Source organism: Convolutriloba macropyga, chromosome 4, assembly GCF_964194025.1.
Source record: "Convolutriloba macropyga chromosome 4, txConMacr16.3, whole genome shotgun sequence".
NCBI lineage: Eukaryota > Metazoa > Xenacoelomorpha > Acoela > Convolutidae > Convolutriloba > Convolutriloba macropyga.
In genome coordinates, this window is record NC_134471.1 from 49,405,574 (window position 1) to 49,433,332 (window position 27,759).

At 31.3% G+C, this 27,759-nt stretch overlaps 1 protein-coding gene across 1 annotated transcript in view; it reads right to left on the reverse strand.

Moving 5' to 3' along the window:
- LOC142337720 (calretinin-like) overlaps positions 1-27,759 on the reverse strand; it is a 106,029-nt gene that overhangs the window by 62,165 nt on the left and 16,105 nt on the right. Inside the window, exon 2 of the mRNA XM_075387181.1 lies at positions 27,571-27,759. This exon is cut by the window's right edge and continues 51 nt beyond it. Coding sequence (XP_075243296.1) covers positions 27,571-27,753 — 183 coding nt within the window. The 5' untranslated portion in view covers positions 27,754-27,759. The remainder of the gene's footprint in view (positions 1-27,570) is intronic.

Consider the following 27,759-nt stretch of genomic DNA (forward strand, 5'->3'; position numbering starts at 1 on the left):
TTTGTGCTTCTTCGGTCTTCTTCTCTTCGCTCTCCCTTGAAAGCTGAAAACCCTTCGTGCACGAATGCTATCCTTGATAGCCATTTTTCAAACATAATCAGATCAGGCCAATCTTCATCTTTATCATCAACATAGAACCACCACTTCTCTTTGAGAACTTGGGGTAGCTTATCTACTTCCATATACAGTGTCGAGCTTGATTGCAGATCACCAATCTGCTTGTACTCTTTGAGCACATTCACAAAGTTCGAAACAATAACTGAGAAACTGATCAGACCTGTTGAGTCGTGTGGTTTCACCTGACTTGCTTTGCGAAGACTCTCCAGTTGCGCATCAATGATCACATGAGGCCTTCCAAATTTCCTCTCCAGAATGCTCCATGCAGCACCATAGAACTGTCCAGAATAGCCCATTCCCGAGATTGCTGACCTTGCCTTGCCTGTCAGTAGAGTCTTCAGATGGCTCATCTTCTCTGAGTCTGGTATTGGTCGTTGATCCACTATAGCAATGAACATACTAGACCACTCCGGCCATTCGAGAGGGTTTCCATCGAAGTTGTTCAACTTCAGCTTTGGTAGGTTATTGCTACCTGCATACCCACTGTTTTATCGTAGTAGACCAGCTCGGGGGGAAACGTCCCGGTCTTCAACACTTGAGGATCGGTCTCGTGAACTGCGATATTGTGAGAAGTGACTATGCCTGTTCACTTCAGGGGTTACTTCGAAGCGAGCTGTTGATCGTTCTGGTGTTAGAAGGTTGTCGATCCTGCTGGCCCAGTCAGAGACATCTCTCTTCTTGGGGGTCCAGTTGAAGGGTGATTTGTCTCGAGCACTGGTTGATTGGGAACGAGCATCATCGTTCTCTAATGCTGTTCTCTTCACTTTGCGCTCTAGCTCACGCTCTTCCTCCAGCAGTTGATGCTTGGTTTCCAGTTCCTTCATTTGCATTTCCAGCTCTAGCCTCCTCCACTCAAACCGTGCTTGTTCGAGTCGCATCTTGGTTTCGAATTCGATATCGAATTTCTTCATCCTTTCCTCGCGCCTTTGCTTTGCTGAAGATGTTTCCGAAGCATTTTCCGTCTCTTGGCCGCTTGCTGTTGCTCCATTTTGCACTGTTTGAGCAACTGGGTTGTCTGTGTGGTAGTTGTTGCTCTCGTTGTCGTTCACTGCTTGGGTTGCGTTGCTTTGCTCTGCATTCATTTCTGGTTGCGTGCCTTTGCTTATATATGCAAGCCAATGATAGTCCAAACTTGCTTTGCGCTTCCTTGCTTCTTTCAGATGCTCTTCAACGAAATTAGCTTGATAGGGCACAAGCTTGTTTCGACGCTGCAGTTGCTTTGGTATTTCTTCCTCTAGGAGGTGGACAGTCTGTTGATAGAGGACCTTTAATTTGTTGGGTCGATCTGAGTCTTCAATTATTTTGTAGCCAAGACTTCTTTTAGTGTTGACTTCTTCCACTAAGTCTCGGAATCTCTTGTCGTACCTGTGAGCTGTTGATTGAAGCTCCTCTCTGCTGATTGTGCAGGGATTGCCTGGTTGCCTTTTGCTTTGCTTGTTCCTTTTAAGCGAGGTTAATTCTTCAACGTGTTTTGTGAATTGCACTCGCAACTTTCGCTCTGCCTCACTGGCGTTGCGTTGTTGATTAGTTTGATTCTCTTTGGGGGGTGCCTTCGGCACTCTCTTCATCAGATTGGACAGCAGTTTGCCTTCCACTGTCCGGGTCGGCGGACCAAATGTAACGGCTGCTCTCCTATCAAAGTCAAGGAAAACTTTACACCGCCCAGTTCGTTTCAACGGTTTCAAATCTGTCCGGATATTGTGTTTTTGCAGTTAACTTTTGTGAACTGTATTATCCGCTATACTGTAGAATACCGTTGCATTACTTGTTGCACAATTACTCTTGATAACTAATCGCTCAGCTTTGCTGTTTAACAATCTTGTTTCTCTCAAAATAACAAAATAATTGAAATTGAAACAAACAAATTTTTGTTGAGTTTTTGTTAATAACTCAAGTTATAAACCGAAATTAGGAATTCCCGTTCCTACAAATTGTAGCCCTATAACTTGGCTATAACTATGCAAAGTTTCAACCTGCTGCAGTAAGCAGTTGTAAAACAGTAGGTCTTAACAATTGGAAATCTGACAATAATAGTATTTTCTAATTTTAATGTTAGCAAGTCTCTCTATTGGTTTCAGTAACACCAATGTTGAACTAGAATCGGCTTCGTTAAAGCCAGTAAGAGAAACTGACTTTATGCTTTGCACAAAGTTTCTCTTACTTAGGAACTTCGTTCCTCAGAAAGAAAGTTTTGAGAATATCAAAGTTAATTCTATTTTCACAAGTCAAAGTAAAGTTAAAACTGTACAATCACTAATATGATCTACAGAAACAAGACACGATAACAAGTAATTTACCGCTCAAGAAAGTGTGCTTCAATACGCACTGTATGTCAGTTTATTATAACCAAATTTATGAGTTTCAACTGATTTTTGGTAGTTTTTCAAGCTCTATTTATACTGCCATACATGTCAAAATTGCATCTCTGATTGGTGGTAGATTACTGTGTCGTAAGATTCTCTGAATGCACTGAAGTTGGGGTTCGGGATACCTTATACGGTGCCCCGCACTCTCTGAATTAGTATAAAAATCGCAAAATTCATCGAATCTGGCTTACCAAGTTGGGTATCTCTTGCTCCGTTTGAGCTAAATTTGTGCGATTGTGAACTCTTGAATACGTGGCAATAATTGCGTAATTAAAGTTTGAGTTTCTGTTTCACTTCATATATGACGATTACGTACTAATAATAGTTGCTAAATATAAATGTTGAACAAAATGAACAAATCCGTTTGGTTTCGATAGAATGTAACATTAAATTTCGCTTGTCACACTATTCTAGCTTTAAGGCTTGAAATGGCCTTGAAGCGCTATTCAATTTGATTTCTGAGTTGTTAAGCTCAGCCGCAATATCAAGACCATAAAATACCAAATTGTTCTCTGGATCAATATACATCATATACCAAAATATTCTCTGGATCTGACCATACGATACCAAAGAGGTCTTTGGGTCTGACCATCCCAAGCCAAATTGTCCCCTGGATCAGACCGTCCTATTTCGAAATAGCGCCTGGACGAGACCATCCTCTACCATAATGACTTCTGGATTATTCTCATTCCAAGTCAGTGGCATGAAAATCAAGCGGTAGAACAATGTTACAGCTCTTGCGATCCATCCCCTCCCCCTACCTCTTATCATACTCTGCAAGTTTGTTCCCTATCACCGGTTTTTTAACCAAATTCTGGGCATAAAATAGGAAAATACTCTGGTGAAATCTATACATTGTTGCATTCCTGCTTCAATCTCATTTGAACAACTTGGCATGCAAAATGAACATTGCTCGACCTTAATTTAATTTTACAAATGCCAGTGGGGTGGGACTGAGGGCAAATTGAACCAAAAAGCCCAGTTATTAAAAATCCCGGCCCAGTTTTAATGAAATTAAACGGCATTTTTAATCATAACTCTACCGCAGCAAATTTCAACGCCCCGTGCATACAAAAAAGCTGGCTGGTTACTAAACAAGGGAGCCTTAAGGTATTAATGAAATCCATAAGCCACGAAGCATTTTTCAATTTTAGTCATACTCAAATTTATACAATTCGGCACTTTCTTAGAATTTCAGACAAGCTGTCTGTTCTTGTCATGCTTTAAAGAATGAACCCCCCCCCCCCCCCGCCCTCCCGCGCAACAGTACACAACCCCTTTTCAAGGAAACAGCAAAATTAAGGAAAACCCTCGTGGCACTTGATGAATTTTGAATTTATCCCCGAGTTATCCCTAGAAAAGCTGTACTAGGGGAAGGAGGGAGAGCCCAAAAAGTCCGACTCCCCGGAGATTAGGGGAGGAAGTTAGAACCCGCAGCGGCCCTGGGGGTGTATGAAAGGGAGTGTTAAAATGGGTACCGAGATACCAAATTGGGGGTATTTAAAGTCGAACGCGCGTTAAGCTGAACAAATAAGACTCAGAGCTTGAAAATTCAGGAGGAAAAGTTAGAGAAAGATAAAAAATAACACGGAAATAGTTATCGCTCAACTATGGGTAATAAATAAAACGATCTGGTATCGCAAAATGATCTTCCAAAATCAGTCTGCATCATTTATGAATGACTCCTAAACCTTCCGTTTAACGCTAAACGCATTATTTACCGGCGCGCATTAGCTTCGATCAAAAATCCAACATTTTTTTTCGAAATCCTATTTTCTCCTGTGGAAAAGTTTCAATTGCCAGGAATATTGACTGTGAATTACTTGCACTCAAATTTACGGTATGTTTCATAAATAGCCGGCTCTAAAATTTTTCCTGTTCTACTTGATAATTATACCTTTATTTCATAAATAAAAGTTTACTATGCTATTATTTTGTAAATAAAAATATAAAATCGTACAGTTAGCTGTAGTTTGTTTGCCTTTATTAGCAGCATCGTCTGCTAAAAGATACATTCAAAAGGTTATCCCAACTAAGCATTCTCTTTTATATCTCACGGAGATTAAGAGAAAAAAGGAAGAAAAATAAAATGTGGACCAAAGTGACAAATTGTCATAGAAAATTGAGGCAAATTGGCATTCAACGTTCATTTCCCTACCCCCTCCCCCACCTTTATAAGGGATCTACTGAAAATGAGAGATTTTCGCTCAGAAGTCACAAATAAAAGTGATTAATTCGGTAAACGAGTAGAAAGAATGGATTAATCAAGCAGCTAGACAAAGCAGACTAAATGCAGTCATTTTTACTGCTGCTGGCGAAGTGGGCACTATATCTTTGGGCGAAGAACATTACTGGGTTAAAAGCATTCAGTGGAAACAGAGATGAAATTTATGTTCCAGATTTTCCCAGAAATTAGGCAAATAAATATGTCAAAATGTCTGACCTAGAGAAGGGTTTATATAATGTTACTGTCCATTTTTATCATGAATTGGATATTTGATGTTAGGTCATTAGCTTTAGAAGAATTAATTCTTCGATCTCTGTGCTTTTCACAAATAGCACTTCCTGGTCGAAAACCAAGTGAAATAATGAAATTAAACAAGATCAAAATCTAATAAGAGTTGCAAAATTCATTTAAAGTCCTTTTGACAGGATGTAGTTTTTGATATTCAGAGAGTTCTGTTTGAAGAAAAGTCTACAACGGACTGATTTGCAATATTTTTGTATCGAAAAAGAGAGTAGTAGAGAAAACAGGGAAATGAAACACTATAAAAATTTCGTTCATTTTTTACACTTATCCCCTGGAAACCACCAACCAGCAAAATTTGTTCCATTCTCCTAGTGCTAATCGCACAAGTCGAACAGAAACAAATTTCACTGCTTGGTGGTTTCCTTGTTTTATCAACTACCACATTTTCACTCTAATTCTAACATTAAAAAACATGAAGTGTTTTAATTCCAAAAAAATAATATAAAACTCATCAAAATTTTTTGCTTATTTCCTATACTAATCACTGGAATTTAATCAACACTAAAATTTGTTCTCTAATACTTAACATATCAACTAGGAACAAATTTACTTTAACCAAAACACAATTCAAACTTGATTTATTTTCCTCATAGAAACCAAGTCGCATGCTATCTGAATCAGGATCGAAGGTCCTTCCCTAATAGCCCGATATTGTTCTCCACAAGCTAAACATTTTTTTAACTCATCAGGAGAATTTTCATAATCCATTTTTGCTATTATTATAATTTTTCATTATTTAAAAAATGACTAAACTAGAGAAACTTATAGAATTAAATAATCTAGAAAAACAAAATAGAAAGAATAGATTAGAAGATAAATTAAAACAAAAAGAATATTATGGTGAAATAGAAGAGTTATTTGATCCTTTAACTAAAACACTAAATGCAAACAGTGAAACGTGGCTAGCCCACAATGAACAGAATCTAGCATTAAGTGAACAAACATTAAGAGCAATAGATTGGCAAAATCAAGAGTTAGATAAACAAACTAAGATGATCAGTGAAACTGCTTCGCAGATTGGTGAAACTGCTTCGCAGATCGAGCAAGTTGGTTCCCAGTTTAATGAAGCTTTAATGAAGTCCAATGGCAAAGCTGTAGAGGAAGCTCGAGATAAACCAGGAATGTTAGTAGATAAAGACACGGCTCAAATTATTAATTTGATGTCAGTTCAATCTAATCCCCAATAAAAGTTAAAATTCGGAAATTTAGATATTGGTGAATTTGAAATGAATGGTGTTAAACTAATTTACCAAGAAAATTCATTTATAGTTAAGGATAATATATATGAGTTGTCAGATGAATTTATAAACTTTCTTACTAACCCTAATATAAAACATGGTGAAATCGGGGAAGATGAAAACAAAATAAAAAGGTTTTTAAAGGATATTAGATATGATTTAGGAAAAGGGGATAAGAAAAGTGCTAGATATAGAACAATAAAACGTATAATGGGGGCAAAAGATGATGTATATGGTAGGGGACTAAATAGCAAGCCAAATAATCAACGAAGTTGCCATTTAAATCAGCGTAGCTGTGACTTCGTCAATGGTTTAATAGAAAGATTAGAATTATTAATACTAGAAACAAAAGCTGGTCATGATGGATTATATGATGAAATGCTAGATATATCTAAGCAACTATTATCTATGAATATTATTAATCAAGAACAACTAGATAATTTTGTTTTTAACTATGGTAAATAAAGGGTAAACCTGGCTACGCTAATAACGATGGAAAAGCAACAACAACTCCTAGCTAAAGAAGTATTCAGTCCTCAAATAACTAAATTTAGACGAGAAAGAATAATACCATTATATAAAGATGGAACATAGTCAGCTGATTTAATTGATAAGTCATCTTTAAGTAAATACAATAATAATTATAAGTTTATATTAACAGTTATAGATATATTCACAAAATATGCATGGGCTATTCCATTAAAGAATAAATCTGGTTTATCTATAACTAATGGCTTTAAATTAGTATTAGGAGAGGGTAGAAAACCAGAAAAGTTATGGGTAGATAGAGGTAGTGAGTTTTACAATAAAACATTTAAATCTTTACTTAAAGAACATGGAACCGGCAAAGCCGCTTCAGGGATCAGTGAAACTGCTTCGCAGATAGAACTATATTCTACTTATAGTGATTTAAAAGCTGTGTTTATAGAGAGATTCAATAGAACATTATTACACATAATAAATAAACCAATGTTCATCAATGGTGATGGTAATTGGGTAAATATATTAAATGATGCAGTCATAACATATAACAATGACATTCATTCAACAAATAAAATGACACCTGTTGATGCTTCTAATAATCCTGATAAGGTTAAATACACTTTTAATTTTAAGAATATTAAGCCAAAACTTAAAGTTGGTGATTATGTTAGAAATGCAGATAAACGCAATATCTTCTCTAAAGGTTACACTTCTAATTGGAATAGAGAATTGTTTAAAGTTAATGAAGTTCTAAAAACACAACCACCAACATATAAAATAGAAGATATTAATGGAGAGATAATAGAAGGTAAATATTACGAACAGGAATTATTAAAATCCGAGTTTGACTTTGAATCTAATAATAAAGTTTTAGAATCATTAAATATAGATATTTCTTAATATAAATAATGACAAGAAACAGATTCAATCAGGCTAAAAATCAATCAGGGAACTCACTTCTCGGATTAACATCAACAAACAACCTAACACTAAGTAAGGCTCGTGGGTTATTCCTAGAAGATAATGATAATATTGACATGAAGGATACCTATAAAATTACAAATGTACATCCTCCGTTAGATGAAAAGGATGTGGTTAATAAAGAGTATTGTGACAATAACTTATTATCCTCTTCTAATAAAATAGAAATTTTAAGTAGAAACATAACTGAACTAAGAAAAGGTGATTTTGATAAAGTTACAACTAAAACATTACAATTAAATGAAACACAAGTTAATGAAAATCTAATTAAAGAATTCATTAAATCAGCAAATGAAGTCACAAATGTTGTTAACTTTTGTAATAAAGTTGCTGCTGATACTATCTCTAAATATAATCAATTAAAACAAGAGGTTGATAATAATAATAAGTTTAATCAGAATATTACCAAAATACATTTAGATGATATGTTTACTAATGGTCTAAGGGAAATGAAAGAATACAATAAATCTCTTAGATGTGTTATAGTACAATATATAATTTCTATACTTTTACGAAGTAAGTTACTTGATAATAAAGAACAAGACAGACTTGAGATGCATTATCGATTTAAACAAGAAGATATAACGAAAGAAATAGAAAGTTTTTTTACTAATGAAAATAAGCAAAGCCATGAGTCAGCCAACAGCACCGAGTGAGAACTTATTATATCCCAACTTGTCAACTGTCAATGAACAATACATCAATGACAAAATCCTAGCCAATAATAAATTTAATAATAATATTAACATTATAAAAGATATTAGAAATTATTATGAAACTGAAACTAATAATTATAATAAGAAGTTAAGTAGATATAAAAATTATATTAACGTAGCTGAGATAACAGAAATACTATTATCATCAATTGCAACAACAGCAACAACAACATCAGTTGCATTAACAGGTATAGGATTACCTTATTCTATACCCACAGCTTTTGCTACAGCAACTGTTTGTGGTTCATTATCAAAAACAATTAATACTAAAATAAGAAATAAAATTATAAAGTATTCACAAATGTATATTCTAGCTAAACAGTTTAGTGATAAATTTAATAAACTATATACTAAATCAATGAATGATAATAAAATAGATAATGATGAATATAATGAATTAGTCAAGGTATATGAGGATTATAAGAAGAACAAGAAAAATAAATTAAGTGTTTTTTTAAACTAAAGTTATTAGTGTTTAGTAATAACAATGTCTTTAGTAATAATAATATTAGTATAAATATTTACCGATAATCGTAATCATAAACATAAATATAATCATAATCAAATAATTATCTTTTCTTTGTACCTAAGTATAAACCTCTTCCTTTTTGTACTACCTTTATACCTTCACCAGTAGTTGCAAATTTAATTAAATCAGGTGTGGCTGATAAAGCAGCTCTAGGGTTTCTAGATGCCGCTGCAGTTCCTATTTTACTTGCAATCTCTAATGCTCTTATTGGATTATTAGCAACTTTCTTTCCAAAGTTAACTGTAGCTCTACCAACACTTTTAAAAAAATCTTTCAATCCCTCTGCTTCTATTGTTGCATCAGATACTGTCATTGATTTATTTCTATTACACTTAACACAATTACCCATTAACATCTTAGTACCTTTGGCTGAGATAACTCCTCTTATATTATTAGTACCGCTATAATGTCTACCACCAACACAATATGAATTGGTTTTGAACTTATTTAAAAGACTCATTTCTATACATAAAAATTAATGGAAGTTAAAAAGTATAATCCTTTTGTTGTTATTAAGCCATTACCTAAAGCAAAGACTAAGCCTAAGCCCAAGACTAAACTTGAAGCTAGAGGTCTAACTCTAGAGAATAAAAAGAAACTAGATACGATTTATGCTAAAGGTTTTGTTAAGACTAGTATGAAATTATAACTATGACTTTAATTATAATTATATCTATGAATTTAATTATAAGTATAATTATGATATAATATCAATCATCTTATTACCATCACTACTAACACTAATAACCTTTCTAGTTAATACTAATGCATGACATATAACATCTGCAACTGCAACACTAAATTTAAAATTAAGTTGTCTTGGTTGTGGACCTATATGATCACTTTGATATCTAGTATCGAATACATATATTCTATAACTACTTTTGAATGTTCTATGATTTATATACGGTTTTATATTATGTGGTAGCCCATTATAATCTTTATTAAAGCTAACAATCTCTTTAAAAGCCTCATTATAATTATTGGTACCATAATTAATATTCATTCTATCTTCAGGATAAAACTCACTACCAATCTTACAATAACATTCAGTAACATTCATTACATGAAATGTACTTGCATCATGAGTTTGTTCATTAACATTATTATTTTCAAAACCAACTATAATATATTGTGGTCTTTCCATACCACTTTCCATACCTAGATCAAACAAGAAGTTAGTAGAATTAGGTATGTTCTTATAAAATGTTTTTCTCTCATAATAACTGAAGTCTATATTATTCTTTTTACTTAAACCCTTTTGTACAATAATTCTATTGTCATTACTAGGATCAATACTAGGCACACACCATGATATATCTCTAATTTCTATATTACCATCATTAGCTACTGCATCAGCACCAGCATTAATTCTATATAGAGCTCTATCATTATTATTTCTTTTTAATATTAGTTTAAATCCTAAACCATATATAATCTTTTCTAAATCATTTACAAAACCAAATAGATCACTCATCTTAATCATCATATACATATGACCTCGTTCTGCAACAGCATGATCACCTTTAAGTTGACTATCTCTATTACCTTGATTTCTAACAAAACCACTCTCATATTCATCATCAGTACTAGTTAATAACTTATACATCAATAGATTAGGATGACAATGATCTATATATTCAATAGTCCTACCACCACTAGTTTCAAGTTTAACTGAACTAAACAGTGCCATCATACCCTAATTAACTAATCTAATATTAGCATTATTAGCAAATACACCACCAGCATCATCTGATACAACAAACTCTATCTCTAGATATGAATCGTGTATATTTAAATGATTCTCTTCTCTATTGAGTATAATATTAATGTTAGTATTGATTGTATTCATTGTTGCCAGATTATTTGGTTTATACTTTATAATCTTACTTTTGTGTATATCATTATTATAACCATAAGTTGCATCCAAATTAAAATCCATTTTTATTAGATAAAAAATGACGGATAACTTAATCACCGGAGGTGCAACATCGTTGATCTTATGGGAACTACAAAAGATACCTGATGCTTTAACTAAAACTAAAGAAGAACACACACTTAACTTTAGAATGATAAAGCCAACAGAAAAGTTTAACTTTAGTGAACCTATACTTAATAAAACAAAATTAGGTTTAATTAGATTATCAGTTTATAACTCAGTGTTTAATGTGAATAGAATGAACAATCAACTCATATATGATACCCAAGGTGAAACATGGTCAAATACCCGTCTTTTAGGTATTACACCAGGTGCATATGAATTATCTGACATAGCAGAATTAATAAAAGAAGAAACTGATGGTAATGTTATAATAGAATCTGATAAGAACACAATGAAATGTATAATGGAAATCAAACAAGGAGCACTTAGTTTTGATGTAGAGAACTCAATAGCCTCATTACTAGGATTTAGAAAAATAGTATATAAACAAGGTAAATATACATCTCAAAAGATTATTGATATTATGGGTTTTAGTAATATTAACATTCATTGTAATGTGATATCTGGTGTTAAAGATAATGGTAAGGATACAGACATATTATATACTTTTAATCTAACAGAACCACCAGGTTACTTGATAAATATTATACCAACTAATATCTTGTATCAAAATGTAACTAAAGATAGAATAGAATATATAGAGTTTCATATTAAAGATGAGCATGGAAGACCTATAGACTTTAATGGTGATGTATTAAGTTTTACTTTACATCTGACGTAGTCAGCAACTTCGTTGATCTGGTGTAGCCAGCAGACCAAAGGTCTGTTTAATTTAGTTATAGACTTAGACTTAGACTTAGACTTAGATTTAGACTTTGTCATAGACTTATACTTACACTTATACTTACACTTAAACTTAAACTTAAACTAAACTACAAAATTCTCCGATCCCAATTTATTCTTAGTTTACCATTAATATTTTTATTTTTAGTTATATCAATGACAATGTAATTATAAGGCTCCTTCCATACCTTATTACATATATTAGCAAAATCATTATAACTAAGTTCCACATTATTAAAGAAATCTTGATATATAGATATGAGGGCTTTACCTCTTTGTTCAAATAAAATAAATAGATTACAATTCTCTCTAACACTCTGCCTATCAAGAGAAAACAAGTTTTGATTAAGATATATCATATTACAATTATTATGTCTACCCCTACAAAAGTATTCATTAATAATTGGTTCTTTGGCTCTAACATCATCAAATATCATTAGTTTCTTTAAATCTTTAGGTAGTTTATCAGGAGATGGTAAATCTTTTATATCTTTAATAAATTCTACATCTGCTTCATCATTATGAACAGAGTTGCGACTTAGTCGATCTATACCCTCATATTGATCACCAGTAGGACCAATGATGTATAACTTATCAAAATATATACTAGATAGAAATAGTTTTTTAATAAGAATGTCTTACCATATTCACTAGGACCAGATATTATGCATCTAAAGTTATCTGGGAATTCAGCTTCAGTAATTATATTATCATCATTTAACCATGATTGTAAATCATTATTTATATTTACAGAGATCGGTGAAACCGCTTCGCGGATATTGTTACTAAGACATTCTTTGTTGTTAGGTAAACCCTTTTGATGGGGCTTCGCCCATGTTTCACCATAGTTTTCATCAAATAGATATTTAAAATTATCATTATCATTATTAGGAAAACTACTTCGTAGGTCATTGTCATTATCATTATCATTATCATTATCATTATTATCATTATTATCATTATCATTATCTTTATCAATATCATTATCATTAACATTGTCATCTGCAAAGCAGGTTCCCTGATTATCATTAACTTTATCATTATTAGCAAAGCTACTTCGTAGATCATCTGCGAAGCAGGTTCCCTGATTAACTTTATCATTACAACCCAAACAAAAACACTCATTATACATTCCTGGATATTTACATTGATTAACTAGAATATTCAAAGCATTGTTAATTCTAAATCCTCTGTCAATAAGATAGATCATGTATAAACAATAAGCCCCACAATAAGATTCATCATATTGTTGTATTCTTTCATCAGAGCCTAGATTAACATATTCTTCTAAAAATAATGGAGGGGTCTCAACACCAAAACTATCAAAGTAATACACTGGAACACCTTCTCTTCTTATAACTAAAACCCAATGTGTACCTTCAGTTGGATGTAAATTTACAATAATGTTTGAGTTATTATCATTAATACTATCTGGAGTCTGATCTCTCATTACAATTTCAATTGGTGTTAGACTTATATCTTTACCTATTTCTTTTATTCTGATATCGTTCATAGCATTATTATCAATATTAAATTTATTATTAAATTCCTCAAAAGTTAGAATAAGCATTTTCTTATAAATATTATTAATATTTAATTATGACTATAATTATGATTTTTTGATTATAACTCTAATTATGGCTGTAATTATAGCTATAATTATAGGTTTAATTATATCTATATTTATCTATGTTTTCATTTATAAAAATGGAGACGAGTAGTGTGATTATAGTTATTTTTTTATTAATTATATTTTGTTTTATAGTATATGATTCAATACCGAGTAAATATGCAAAACTAGAAGAAAACTTTGGTGGGTTTATGAGTAGAAGTCTAGTTAGATTTGAATATGAAAAGTCACCACTACATACTATTGTTTATGGTGGAACTGGTACGGGTAAAACATATTTTGTTAGACAATACTTAAAATTATACTCAGTCCAAAATCAAAATCCAGATCAAGATCAAAATCAAGATCAAAATCAAGATCAAAATCAGGATCAAGATCAAAATCAAAATCAAGATCTGGGAACCAGTTATACTGATCAAAATCAAAATCAAAATCAAGATCAAAATCAAAATCAACCAAAAAGTATAGTTATAGTGTGTAAAGATGACAGAGATTGGATAAATCCTGAGACTAGTAAGTTTTACACTGGATTTAATAAATGTGATATGAATATGATCACAAAAAAGAATATGCATAAATTTAAAAATTGTGTAATAGTACTTGATGATATGGGTGATAAGTTAAATAAGGATATAGACTATTATTTTACTGAAGGTAGACATCATAATATTCAAATGATTGTAATGTGTCATAAACCAGCTCAAATAAATAATACAGCAAGAATGAGTTGTGATACTATTTATTTAACAACTTATAATGGACCTGATCTATTTAAAAACTTTAATGAGATATATAAATGTGAACATGACTTTAGTAAAATAATTAATGAGTTAAATAGTAACCATTATAATCGTACAGACGGAATGTCAGATGAACTTCGTTATGGTATAATTAAATATAATAAGAAAGAAAATACTTTTATTATTATTAATAGTAATAGAACAATGATATATGATTCAAGAGTTGGTTTCCTTGATTTAAAAGCTCTCAGTTTAAAAGAAGAATTAGGAAGAGAAGATATAAATAAACTTATAGCATATATGAAACCACTCATGATAAATGCAACAGATAGAAATACTATTAGTCATGATAATTATCAATTCTACTTTAATAAACTTCTTACTTTAAATAATATTAAAATACAGAATGATGTTTTAACTCGGGAAGTGGTTAAAGCAAATGGTTTTAGATTATTATCAACTATTTTAGGTATTGCAAGTTCGGGTTTAATGGTATATAATTTCTTTTATCCTGATTCATCAGTAAGAAATGCTGGACATGCAGCAACTGCAGCAAGTACTATGTTGAATAGAACAAATACATTATTGAACTATGGATTTGGTAGAGAACAAGATCAAGATCTGGAACATGAAAGGGAATATGAACATAATACCATACAAGAATACACGAATAAATATACCGGAATCTTAAATAAAGAAGGACGAAAGAATTTAAACAGTCTATATGCAAGTAATGAAGAATTTAGAAATGAAATTATAAATTATATTAAAGATAAAAAAGAATTAGACCTTGAAGCAATTTTAGATAAAAGATATAAGACTAATACACTCAATGTTATTGGAAAGAATTATTTAGAAGATTGTGTCAAATCTAAAGATAATACTAAAGATATAATTGAGATATTGGGTAAATATGTTGGGACTGTATAAGGACCTTTGGTCTTGTTACAATAATAGATATTTACCTATTATAAATGGTTTTAAAATGTTTAGAGTGTAACTATAAATGTGGAAACATTGCTTGTTTAAAATTTCATTACGAATCATGTCATAAAGATAAAATTGATAAATGTATATGTGGTAATATAACAATAAGTGGTATTTGTGCTAATGATTTTACTCCATGGGGTTGTTCTTTAAAAAACGAATCTAGCTCTAGTTCTGGTTTTGGTTTTGATTCTAACACTAGTTCTAACACTAGTTCTAACACTAGTTCTAACACTAACACTAGTTCAAGCTCTAACACTAGTTCTAACTCTAACTCTAACTCTAACTCTAACTCTAAATCTAACATTAGTTCTAACACTGATTCTAGTTCTAACACTAGCTCTAACACTGATTCTAGTTCTAACACTGATTCTAGTTCTAACACTGATTCTAGTTCTAATAATAATTCTAGTTATAACTCTAGTTCTAACCCTAACTCTAAATCAGAAGTATTAGTCAGAGAACAGACGCTGTCTGTGGTAAACCAAGCTGTGCCAATTATGGTTACACCAATGGTGAAACATCTGCGAAGCAGTTCCACTGATGGACAAAGTCCTATCCACGAAGTGGTTACACCAATCCATGAAGCCCTTACACCAATAAGAAATTGTAATAAATGTAATCAAACAAAACCACTAACTGATTTTGATGATAGTAAGTATACATGTAGAAAATGTACTTCAACTAAAGTTAATTGTCCATATTGTACTTCTATTGTGAGATATGATGGGATACGAGCACATGTAAAGAAACAACACCCAGGTGTAGAATTAGTTAAAGGATTTAGTAGAACTCTAACTGAAGGATTAGTGAAAGGGTCTTCGGCCTTGTTACACCAACCGTTACACGGATATAATAATACCCAAACTGAAGAAATTTGTTCATGTAAATATTATAATTTTGTATTATTTCTTATTAATAATGGAATAAATATAGAAAAACTAAAAGAAAATATAAATTTATTGAAAAGTATAGATAATTTTAAATGAAAATATATATTATATCAATATAGAAAACAATGTCATAATATAGGTGAATTCATTAATCATGTTAAAAATCCAAATCATGATAAACAAATTATTTAATCTATTATGAATTATTTAAAATCATTTTAGAATTGAGACACATTGCATTATCTAAACTTTAAAAAGTATAGTTATCAATCATGTTTTAGTTAATAGTTTAGTTATAAGGATAACCCTAAGAAAAAAATAGACTTTATAGAATACAATAAAAATATAATTGCAAATGCAGGAACATTAAGGAATACCCAAACCCTATGGCAATAATGATGATATATAATATACTAACTACTAAACCAATGGATATAATACATGAATTATATTAATGTAATAAATATAGAAAAAGTAAAAGAAAATATAAATTTTATTGAAAAGTATAGATAATTTGAAATAAAAGTATAAAAATATGTAAAAATTTATAAAATTTTAAAAAAAGAGTGAATCACTCCTAAAGTGTGAAAAGGTGTGATATTTCCTACTGGGGGATCACTCTTATTCGGAGTGATCCCTCTTAAAGAATGAAATGAAGATTTTGCTTTAATTTTTTAATTTTTTAGTTTAAATTGATTTATGATTGAATTTTTTATCTTATTTTAAAGTAATCTATTCTTTATATTAGAAAGTAATCTATTCTTTATATTAGAAAGTAATCTATTCTTATTGTTAGAGAATAATATAATAAATTGATTTATGATTGATGACTCAGATAAAAATATATTTATAATATATCAGGGAAGGGCCTTCGGCCTTGGTTGGTGTAACAAGGCTCGCCCTTCCCCAACCTGCTTGGCTTGCCACGAGCAGAGCTCGTTGGTTTACCACAGACAGGGTCTGTTCACAGATTAACTAATAAATGAACTATATTAATAATGTAATAAATGAACTATATCAATAATTAGATTTTTTAATTTTAAAAATTTATATTCTAATCCATTCTTTCTGTTTTTCTAGATAGTTTTTATAATAAATCATTATATAGCGTTATTGCAGCTTCAATTAACTTTCTATCATCATTAATGGTTAGTTCTAAAATATTATTTATTAGTAGGCCTTTGTCATCTAAAGATGTACTATTAAGTTTATTTACTAAATCTCTTTTGAATAGATATAGATTCTCATCATGAGGATAGCTTTTTATATTATTTACATAGAATCTTTTATCATCAAATATATTTAAACTAATCTTACTTGTTTTTGTTGTTGTCATATTATCGCCAACTTTTTGTATTCTACATTCATCTACTGTTCTCTGTGTATTATTCATTAATGCATCATAATACTCTTCATGTTTAGCATTATTATGTTTCTTTATTCCTTTTTCTTTTGTATTCTTATGGCTATCTTCATGGGTAACTAACGAGCTTTGCTCGTGAGCAATCATACTATAAGTCTTAGGTGTTAAGACTATAAATTCGTCAATAACCCTACTCCCAAACTCATGCTTAAACTTGCCTGGGACTTTATTATTAGTTTTTAAAGGTATGTCAAGATTGGATAGATCCATATGTTCATTGTCAACATTACCCTCGCTAAAGCTTAATACAAAACTATCAGTATCCATATAATGAAGTTGTAGATCTTTGAGGGATGGTTGTAGAATATTATAGAATACAGCATACATGTGTAATTTGCTAAGTTCTAGTATTGTTACTCCTACATATACAGGTGAGCTATATTCTATTTTTTTCTTTATATATTCTACTTGGCTATAATCTCTATATCTAGTTATATTCTTAAATGTTGGTTTACTTACACTTTTCATTATTTTTTCTTCATCATGCAAGAACTTGCTTTGGAAGAAGTGTAGAGGGTTCATACACATTCTTCCATATAGGGAGTTATTCATTAATTTCCTTACATCCTTCTCTGCTTCAGTTTTAGCTGTTGCTCTTTTGTTAGTATTGTTTTGTATATAATCTCTACATATATAATCTTGTTTAAATTTAATTATTCTATGTATTTTTGTTACTTTTACTCCCATTTTAACATAGAACTTTAACATCCTATAATGAACCATATATTCTGTTTTGTTGTTTTGGTCTAAGATTAATTTTTCTGCTTTGCCTCCATCTCTTTCTTTGTAACCTAATTCATTATCATTTATCTTTCTCTTATTAGGCATTAGTGCTAGTTGCTCTGTTCTCTCTTTACATTCATCAGTATAATCAATATCACAAACTATATAATAACCATGATCACTATCATCTGGAGTATTTAGTATTGTACTTAAAGTAGTATTAGCAGTGAACTCAAAATCCTTATAAGGTAGCTTTTGCATCATTGCATAACCATATAGGTTGTTTGCGTCTATGTACCATATGGACCTCCGGTCATGCTTCACCATGGTCTTATTTTTATTATTAGTATCCGCGAAGCGGGTTCCTCGGTTAATATATCTATCACCCATTATTCCACATATACCACCTCTCTTTGCTCCAACAAAATCATCTAGCATTTGTTTATCTTGCAATGTATCTAATGTAACACCACTTGACATTAACCAACAATCAAAACTATAACCTGGGAGACTAACGTAATGTAATGGATTGAGTTTGAATTCTTTCATGCTTAGTTTAACATATTCATTCATGCAATAGTCTAATATTTCGACATCATTCTGTAAATACTCTAAGGTTAGATCTTTACCAGTTTTATGACTGTTTTCCTTATTAAAGTTATCGACTTCTTCTTGTGTTGGTAATTTATTATGTAGTGATGATTTGAAGTCTTCTATTTTTAGATTTCCTATAGAATTTTCGTAGGTAGCTTTGCTACCATATTCATCTAAACCAAAATATTCATATGGATATAATGTTTTAGTTTTACATCCGTATATCTTTGCCATTTGATCTAGAGGCATAGGTAAGAAGTTATAACTATCTAAGAATTCGAGACAACCAATGCTAAACATCTTAGACTTACCAGCAGCTAGTGGTATGTTATCTACTTTTCTTTTATCATTATTCTGTTTGAAGAGTTCACTGTATAGTAAGTTGAAGTCATAGTCAGAGCCATTGTGGAATATTACAGGAATGAAGTTTTGTTGTTTATATCTTAGATTACATATCTTACATGCCGGTCCTCTATATTTACCAGTTTCATGACAATGATCTCTTACTTTATCAATACATGTTTTGCTGCAGATATGACAAGTGTTATTAGTTTCATGATATAATTTATCTTCTTCTGTGAATATCATCTTTTCATTATGTTTGAAATTATTTTCGTTTTCTATTTCTAATAGATCTCTAGCAAATCTTTTGATACAATCAAGACCAAAGTATTGTTTGAAGTTACCTTGCCAAATGTAACCCACAGCTATTGGAATATGTTCAGCTATTACATATTTTAAATCATTAGTTGAGACCTCAGCAATGCAGCATTCTATATCGGCAGTTATAGTATTTTTTATATTCTGACGTTTGTGTTCATTTATAAAAGTAATATGTTTTTTCTTAGGACAAACAACCTCTGGTTTGAATGAGTTGTTGCATTCATGTTTGTCATATTTAATTTTTGAATCAAACCAATATGTACATCTATCACAGTAATAGAATTTGTGATTCATTCTATTTGGTCGATCTAATAAGGTTTCTATGTTTTTAATTAGAGCACAGTGTTCTGTAGTACCATCACTCCAAATTAGTATTCTTACATCTTTTCTATCTTTATTAAAGTCATCCACTGGTTTAAACAATTCTACTTTACCCTCACCACAAGGTATGTATAACCAAATATTAATATTGTATAATTTCTGTATTCTTAATATATATCCAAAATCGTCTTCATGTTTTTGTCTTGGTTCAATAAGTTTATCTACATATTTACTTTCTCGAGTTGCATTAACTAAGACTGGATGTAACCAAGCAGTAATAGTTAGTTGTAAGCAGTTGTATTTGGAATTGCGTATATTTAATATTGATTTAGATTTTTTGAGATCAGCTGGTAAATCTATATAGCTGGCAATAGTTGATTTAGTTGGTTCAATGTTTAATTGAATACTTCTTATTCCAAGAAACTCGAAATCATAACCATAACCTTCATATGTTTCCTTTTCAAAGCTTAGCCAGTGAGTGAAGTCTCCATTTTCATAAACTGCATTATTATTAATAAAATCAGTATTGAAAAATATTTTTGTAATTTTAACTTCTTCTTTGGTTCTCTTCTTATAATCACACTCGACTGTAATCTTAAATTTAAAACTCTTAACTCTATGAAACTGGTAACAGTTTTTAATTTCTTCTAAAGCATAATTAGTTGTTTCATCTATATCTTTAATGTAATTTCCAGCTTTATCTGCAATATAAAATTCTCTCATGTTCTGACTGGAATTTATATCAAAGTCTTCTGTGTTTTCTAGATATTTACGATTATGACTATATGAGTGAGTAGTTAGAGCTATTTTATTCCTAAATTCTTCATGACATTCTTTACATTCATACTTAGTCTTAGAGTAGATGTTGTCTTTGGGTTTAGTTTTAGTTTTAGTTTCAGATTTAATAATGGAGCTTCGCTCATGTTTCACCATATCCTTAGTATTATTAGCAAAGCTACTTCGTAGATCTTCAGTTTCAGCTTCATCAAGATCCATAATAATATTTCTAGCTCTTTTCTGGTGCTGGTCTGTTAAAGTATGTTTGAGAAAATCCTTCCTTGACCCAAAGGATAACTCACAGATATCACAAAGGTTAGCGTTTTCTACTTTAGACATGTTTATTTTTATAGATAAAAATTTCATTTTTTGAAAACATATAAACTGAAAAAAAATGTCTACATCAGTAAAATGTAGTGATTGTAAAGATAAATCATGGAGAAAATGTTGTGATAAATGTTTAGATAGTTTATTTGCATGTTATATCTGTAAAGGTTACTTTAAGAATAGAGATTATATTAATCATATGAATATACATTATAATGATCCTAGTCTATATATAACTTGTATTATGTGTAAAGAAAATCAACACATCAGTGGATTTAGATTTAAAAATTTTAAGTGTAGATTATGTATTTATTTACATAGATATAGATATACACTCACCAAAGATAGATTCAAGGAATATGCTGAAAGATTTAACATAAAAGTTTAGAGTTACGCCATGTAATGAAAAGGGGGTTAAATTTTATTTGTGACTATAGTTATGATTAAAACATGGAAAGCAAATAGCATGCGACTTGGTTTCTATGAGGAAAATAAATCAAGTTTGAGTTGTGTTTTGGTTAAAGTAAATTTGTTCCTAGTTGATATGTTAAGTATTAGAGAACAAATTTTAGTGTTGATTAAATTCCAGTGATTAGTATAGGAAATAAACAAAAAATTTTGATGAGTTTTATATTATTTTTTTGGAATTAAAACACTTCATGTTTTTTAATGTTAGAATTAGAGTGAAAATGTGGTAGTTGATAAAACAAGGAAACCACCAAGCAGTGAAATTTGTTTCTGTTCGACTTGTGCGATTAGCACTAGGAGAATGGAACAAATTTTGCTGGTTGGTGGTTTCCAGGGGATAAGTGTAAAAAATGAACGAAATTTCTATAGTGTTTCATTTCCCTGTTTTCTCTACTACTAAAGAGATCTAAAGTGAACTGCTGGAAGAATACATTAACGGCTAATAATATTCAAAAAATGTTTTAATAAGACTTGATAAACCAGCAAAACTTACACATAACACTATGCTTGTGCCTATATGAAAAAGGTTACTGGCTAAACCAAATTATTTTAGTGACAGATGAATTTGATCATTCAATGTAGGAAGAGGCGCAAAACTAGACAGCAAACTGTTATTCGAGTAATTTGTCCGATGAAAACAGAAAAGAATGTACGGAAATGAATTTGTTTAAATATCTTATAATATTAGTACTGAAACTTTTATTCACGAACCAAAATTGTGTTGCAATATTTTACTGGAGAGTTACAACTTAAACAACATAGAGGCTCGGTAATGAGCGTTTGCACATAATGTTCTGACCCCGCTCATCTTCGTTTTTATTTAATTGTCTAACAAATGAGGCAGAAAAGAAACATTTCCAAACGTTCGAATATCGTTCAACAAACAATTAAGTGGAAAAAAGACTAATTAAAGGGCCGATGAGACTTGCCATTAATGGGAGTAATAGACAAGAGAAGCGTAAAAAACATATAACAGCAAACAATGACTACGACCAAAAATCGATTTCAAAACTTAAGAAAAACTGAATAACAAAGCGAATATGGAATCAGATAAACCAAAACTCAACAAATTACCCCGTACTTCATCGGATAATACATGAGATCTGTCAAAGATGAGACTTGGTATCAGGTCGACAAATAAGAGCAAAATGAGCAAAGTTCAAATCTAAGTTTCTGGCTTTCAAAAACAACCAATTTCAAATAGATTAAAACGAATACGCATAAAAATTACTCATCAATAGAGTTAACTTTAAACTACATAGGAAGCAATCAAGAATTGTCTTATTCCATAACATGTCAATTGACAACAAAAAAAACGGCAAAAACGAAAAAAATATTAAAACGAACAAGAAAGCGTGGACGCACGCGTTAAAGCCATAAACTTCTCATGCAGAACATTAAATATCTTCAATTAAGCATTTTTTCAACTCCTGTTGGGCATTTACAGTAGTTTAATTATGTAGCAAAGAAAAAATCAGAAATAGGCAAATACGCAAAAATTAACAACTTTCGTATAAAATTGTGCAGCACCAAATCCGAGAAACTGTTAGTTGAAAATAAAACCACTATGGAAACTGGATGATGAGAAAATCAATGCAACCCTATTTTGTGAGAAAGAAGATGCGACCTGTCAAAACAGAGAACAAGCTACAAAAAAAAGATAGAAATAGTACAAAAGTTAAAAATTTAAAAAAATCCATTGATTTTTTAAAACAAATAATTTCAAAATTTCAAACAAACCATAGCTTTTAAATTAAGACAAAAGACATTAACGTACAGGCACTCAAAAAAAATTCTGCTTCAAAATCATGAGAATGAATCAAAGGACGACAAAAAATTAACAAATAGGGGCAGAGCTCAAATTTTCACAAACAATTTTATCGAAACCACAGTGTTGAAGCGATCAAAACTGTAAAACATTGAAAGCCAAAAAAATTTGAAATTGACAAAGAGTTTGACTTTTTTTGTTCATGTCTCTTTCGAGTTTAAGTAAGTCTTCTTTATACATTTTGTTTGTGAAAAAGACAACAAAAAGAAACACAAATTTTGAACAGCGTCAAAAACTAAAGAACTTCTTAAGAAAAAACTTTTTTAGGCTCCAAAGACATCAGTCAAAACACAGTTTATACGAAAATTGTAGTCACGAAAGAGAGAAAGTTGATGAGGCCTGTCACTAATGAGGATAGGTTACCCACTGACGACAATGACAAAAAATGCAAACTTCAAAAAAACTTTCTTACAAAAATTTAATTGAAAGACAATAAAACCGTTATCAAAAGACAGAAGTTAGTTTCAAAAAAATCAGTTATGCAATGATAGAAGCCGTTTTGGCCTTTAATTGTCAGAATATGTCATGCGACAACATTAAAACTACAGTCAGAGGAAAAAACGAAAGAGAATTTTGCGAGAGAAATGTTTCGCAGTCTTTAAAACTATAAGCTACTCACTGAAATCTTAAAAAAGAACATTTTTTGCGCCTTCTTTCAATGCCAACTTGAGCACACCCCATTGTGATCATTTAAAAAGAGAACAAACAACAACCTCAGAAAAAACAAACATGCAAAAATACAAAAACTTCTAGAAATTTTTTAGTAAGAAAGTCCAGGAACCATTGGCTAAATGTAAAACCACTGTAGAGAGTACATCACTTGCAGTAAAACTTACCTTTATGGAATTGAGAGAAAGCTTTATGTGTACAAAAAAAGATATCGGTAAATGCCAAATATTTACTAACAAATTTTAAAAACAAATATGTTCCGAGTCATAAGAGGCATTATACAAAACCAAAAACAAAGGATAAGTCCAACGGTAGCTTGTAAAATTTCCATTGGAATCTTTGATTATTAAGACAGTGTAATGAGACTGCAAAAAGAATGACAAAAGAAGGCGAAACAGAAAAGTCAAAAAAAGTTTGCGGAAAAACATATTCAAAGCTGTCAGATATACGAGCTTTTCTCTGAAAAGATTGTATATGTTTTTAGCCTCATGATGTAGTAAAAGAGATATGTTATTAGTTGGACCTTGATTTAAAATCAATTCTTTTAGTAACCAACAAAAAACACAAAATTGCAAAAAAAAAGTTCTGAAAAAGACACCCCCCCCCCCCCCCCCAGTAAGATTTGAATAATTTTCGTTGTAAGAATCCAAAGTGAGTCCAAACATAGATCTGATTTGTCATGCGTTCAACAAATACAATTGAAAGTTTTTTACAAATTTGATCAATTAGCAAATGAAAAAATCAAAAAACAAAAAATATTTGATGTGTTTTTGTATAATTATTGACTTTATTTATCAATAAACGTGCAAAATTTTAATCCGAGAATACTCCAATAAAAAATGAAAGTACAACTAGTTTTTTTTTGAGGAAATTCAAATTTTTTGACAACAGATGTTACATCTCTTCTTCCAGCACATTTAAACAAAGTTGGATTTAAAAAAGCGTAGTTAAAGCCATTTTTAATTAAGGAGACAGAAATTCGAAAAATTTAGCAAACATTCGTCCCAAAAGACTAAGATAAAGTCAATCGGCTAACCTTCTTTATCCCTAACAATAAAACAAGTAACATGGTTCGTAATAACTTTTAAAATTTAAGTAAAAGTGAGGAAGATTTTGTCAAGAAATACGGAAAATGCCAATAAAAACAATGGAATTCCGTCTGCTATACACAAAAATTTAAACCTCGATAACTCCTTGTAAATAACTCTAGAAAAATTTTCCAGTTTCATATTTTACGCTGGATGTGTTTTCTAATGATACCTTTTTTTTCTCTACGATGAATCGGCCAAAATGGACTGAACAAAACAAACCTATTTGAGTATATTGTTGCCACCCCCACAAAAGGGTCGGATCAAAAATGCAAATTGTTGTCTTAAAATATCCGGCCAGCTCGAAATCTTAAACTCAGCTTATAAACAGTCTGATCATATAGTTCCCTAAAACAAATTTGGAATCATTTGAAAAATGAAAAATGCATTCAAAACGTGGTGTGACGATTTGACGCCTTCTTTCGCGTTTTCTAATTGTATTGAAGTTTTCATATCAAATTTTCTTGATGGAGAGTCAAAAAAGAAACAATGTAATATTCGATACCAAATTCTTGGCAGCAAAAGTATTCCATTTTTCCGATTTGATTCAAATCGAAGAGTTTTAATTAATGCACACTTATTAAAAGTTGTCTGTTGCTTTGATTACCAGTGCGTTGTATGGGATAATGTTACCTTTCAGCCATGGATTTGATTAATTTCATTGTTACATGCAAATTATAACAGTAGGCTTAAATAATTTCCATATGAAAGACAGAGGAAAAAATGTTTTAAATCCTGTAAAAAAACGCATGTACTTAATTGCTTTGTTGATGGAATCGCAATTGGTTAAGAAGTATAATTTGGTGAATATACAAAAAGTATAAGAGAGAAATCGGCCAAAACAAATAGAATTTGTTACACAACTGTTCCGCGATAATTGAGTTTCCTCTGCTAGCTGTTATTCATAGAGATAACTTTTTCTGATATGAGAGCCGTCTTCAGCGTTTTTTTCTTGGTGAGAGCGTCGATAGGTCAGTTTTAGAAAAAAATCACAAAATGTCCAGACTACTAATTTAATGGCTTGTTACCCATAAGAGGGTCAGTCGTAGATTTTTGAGAATAACTTCAAACAGATTTAGTTCAAGTCAGAAACAGATTTATCTTAAATGTAGTAAACATACACTATGGTACCAAGAAGCTACGTACACCTAAAGATTTTTTAAAAAACAATAGAAACAACAAATAATATAACATTTTGAGTTCAAATTAGTTCTCTAATAACGCGTCATTACACCTTTAGCCTTTTTAACGTCTAGTAGACGGTTTGTATAGTTTTCATACAGGTTTCTCACGACGTCTGCGTCAATTTCATTCTAAATTTCATACACTTTTTCTTCTAAATTTTCCCAAAAAACTGTCTGTTTTCGTAATCGCTGCTTCAAAATCGCCCATAAATTTTCAATAGGATTCAGATCTGGACTGTATGCTGGCCATTCCAGTACCTCCTACTCGTTTTCTTGGAAGAAATTTCCGATAATTTTCGATTTATGCACAGGAGCATTATCTTGCTGAAAAATAAGGTCCAGGAAATGGATTTTTTCTTCGTAAATTTTCAAAATTTCCAAATAACCGACAGCGTTTAGCTTGTTTGGACACTTAACAAGCAATTTCCGTCCATCTGATCCTTTTGCACCCCAAAACATAAGTGATCGTTTGTGCGAACTCAAAGTTTTTGTGTTTTGTTTCAAGAAATCTGGTTCCATTTCTTCGAAAAACTCTAATGATTCCGTCGCTGGAGATGCGCACCCTTGTTTAATCAGTAAAAATCACATTCTGCCAGAAAGAGAACGGCTTCTTGAGCATATTGTTACACCATTTTGAACGAAAACACTTGCTTTTCTTCTTCAAACTGACTTTTTTTGCAGCTTTTCTTGAAAAAACGCTATATTTTTTGAGAATTCGTCTAACTGTACCTCTGGAAATTGTATCGTAGCAAAAGAAAGCGTTATGAGCCACACGAATGCGCTCCAGTGAGGTTTTGGGATCTTTCAAAATATCGGCAACTAACTTTTTTTCTGATTTTTTTGACAATTTGTGGGGTCTTCCGCTCAATTTTTGGGCCTCGAAACTGTTGTTTTTCAGGTAACGGTTGTATGCATACTGTGCACTGGATCTTGATTTTAATTTGAGTTGCTTTTGTATCTTAGGCCATGAAAATCCGACATCTCTTAGCGTAACAGCTTGGCAAACGGTATAAGAACAAAGCGGTTTAACCATCTTTTCTGTTTAAGCGGAGAAAGTGAGAATGAAATATCTCTTAAAACTTCTAAATTTCAAACCTTTTTTCACGCCTTGTCGCAAGTCATGCTTATGAGGCACGAATCATGCTTTAAAAGCAAAAATCATGCTGTACGTAGCTTTTTGGTACCATAGTGTAAGAATATTTTCCAAGAAAAGAGGTTTGCAAACAGTGACGGATTTGTATTGTTCATTCTCGCAAAATTGGAGAATCTAAAATTGTTACCTTCAATCCTCTTGGTTTGTTAACTGATGCCAAGAAACAATTGTGTGAAATCTTGAACTTCAAATTTATTCAATTAATGGCTCAATTGAGAAGGTGCCAGATTTGCGCGAAAATAGTCCAAACAAAGAAGCAATTATTCAAGCTTAGTCAAAGCGGTGTTAATCGTAAAGAACATCTTCTTTTTCTACATGAGTTATTTTTTCTCGAAACCTCCAAAAACGGCAACGTACCTTTAGGAAATCAGTGACGAAGTCTCGGAACTCGTTAGATCCATCTGCTTTGTCCTCTGTTTCGATATATCCACTCTTGTCAGAGTCATAATGTCTCCAGATCTTCATGAAGTCCACAATTGACATTATCTGCACACTTCCCCCCAATTTGGACAAAAACGTGTAGGACTCACAGCTGGTCATTATTAT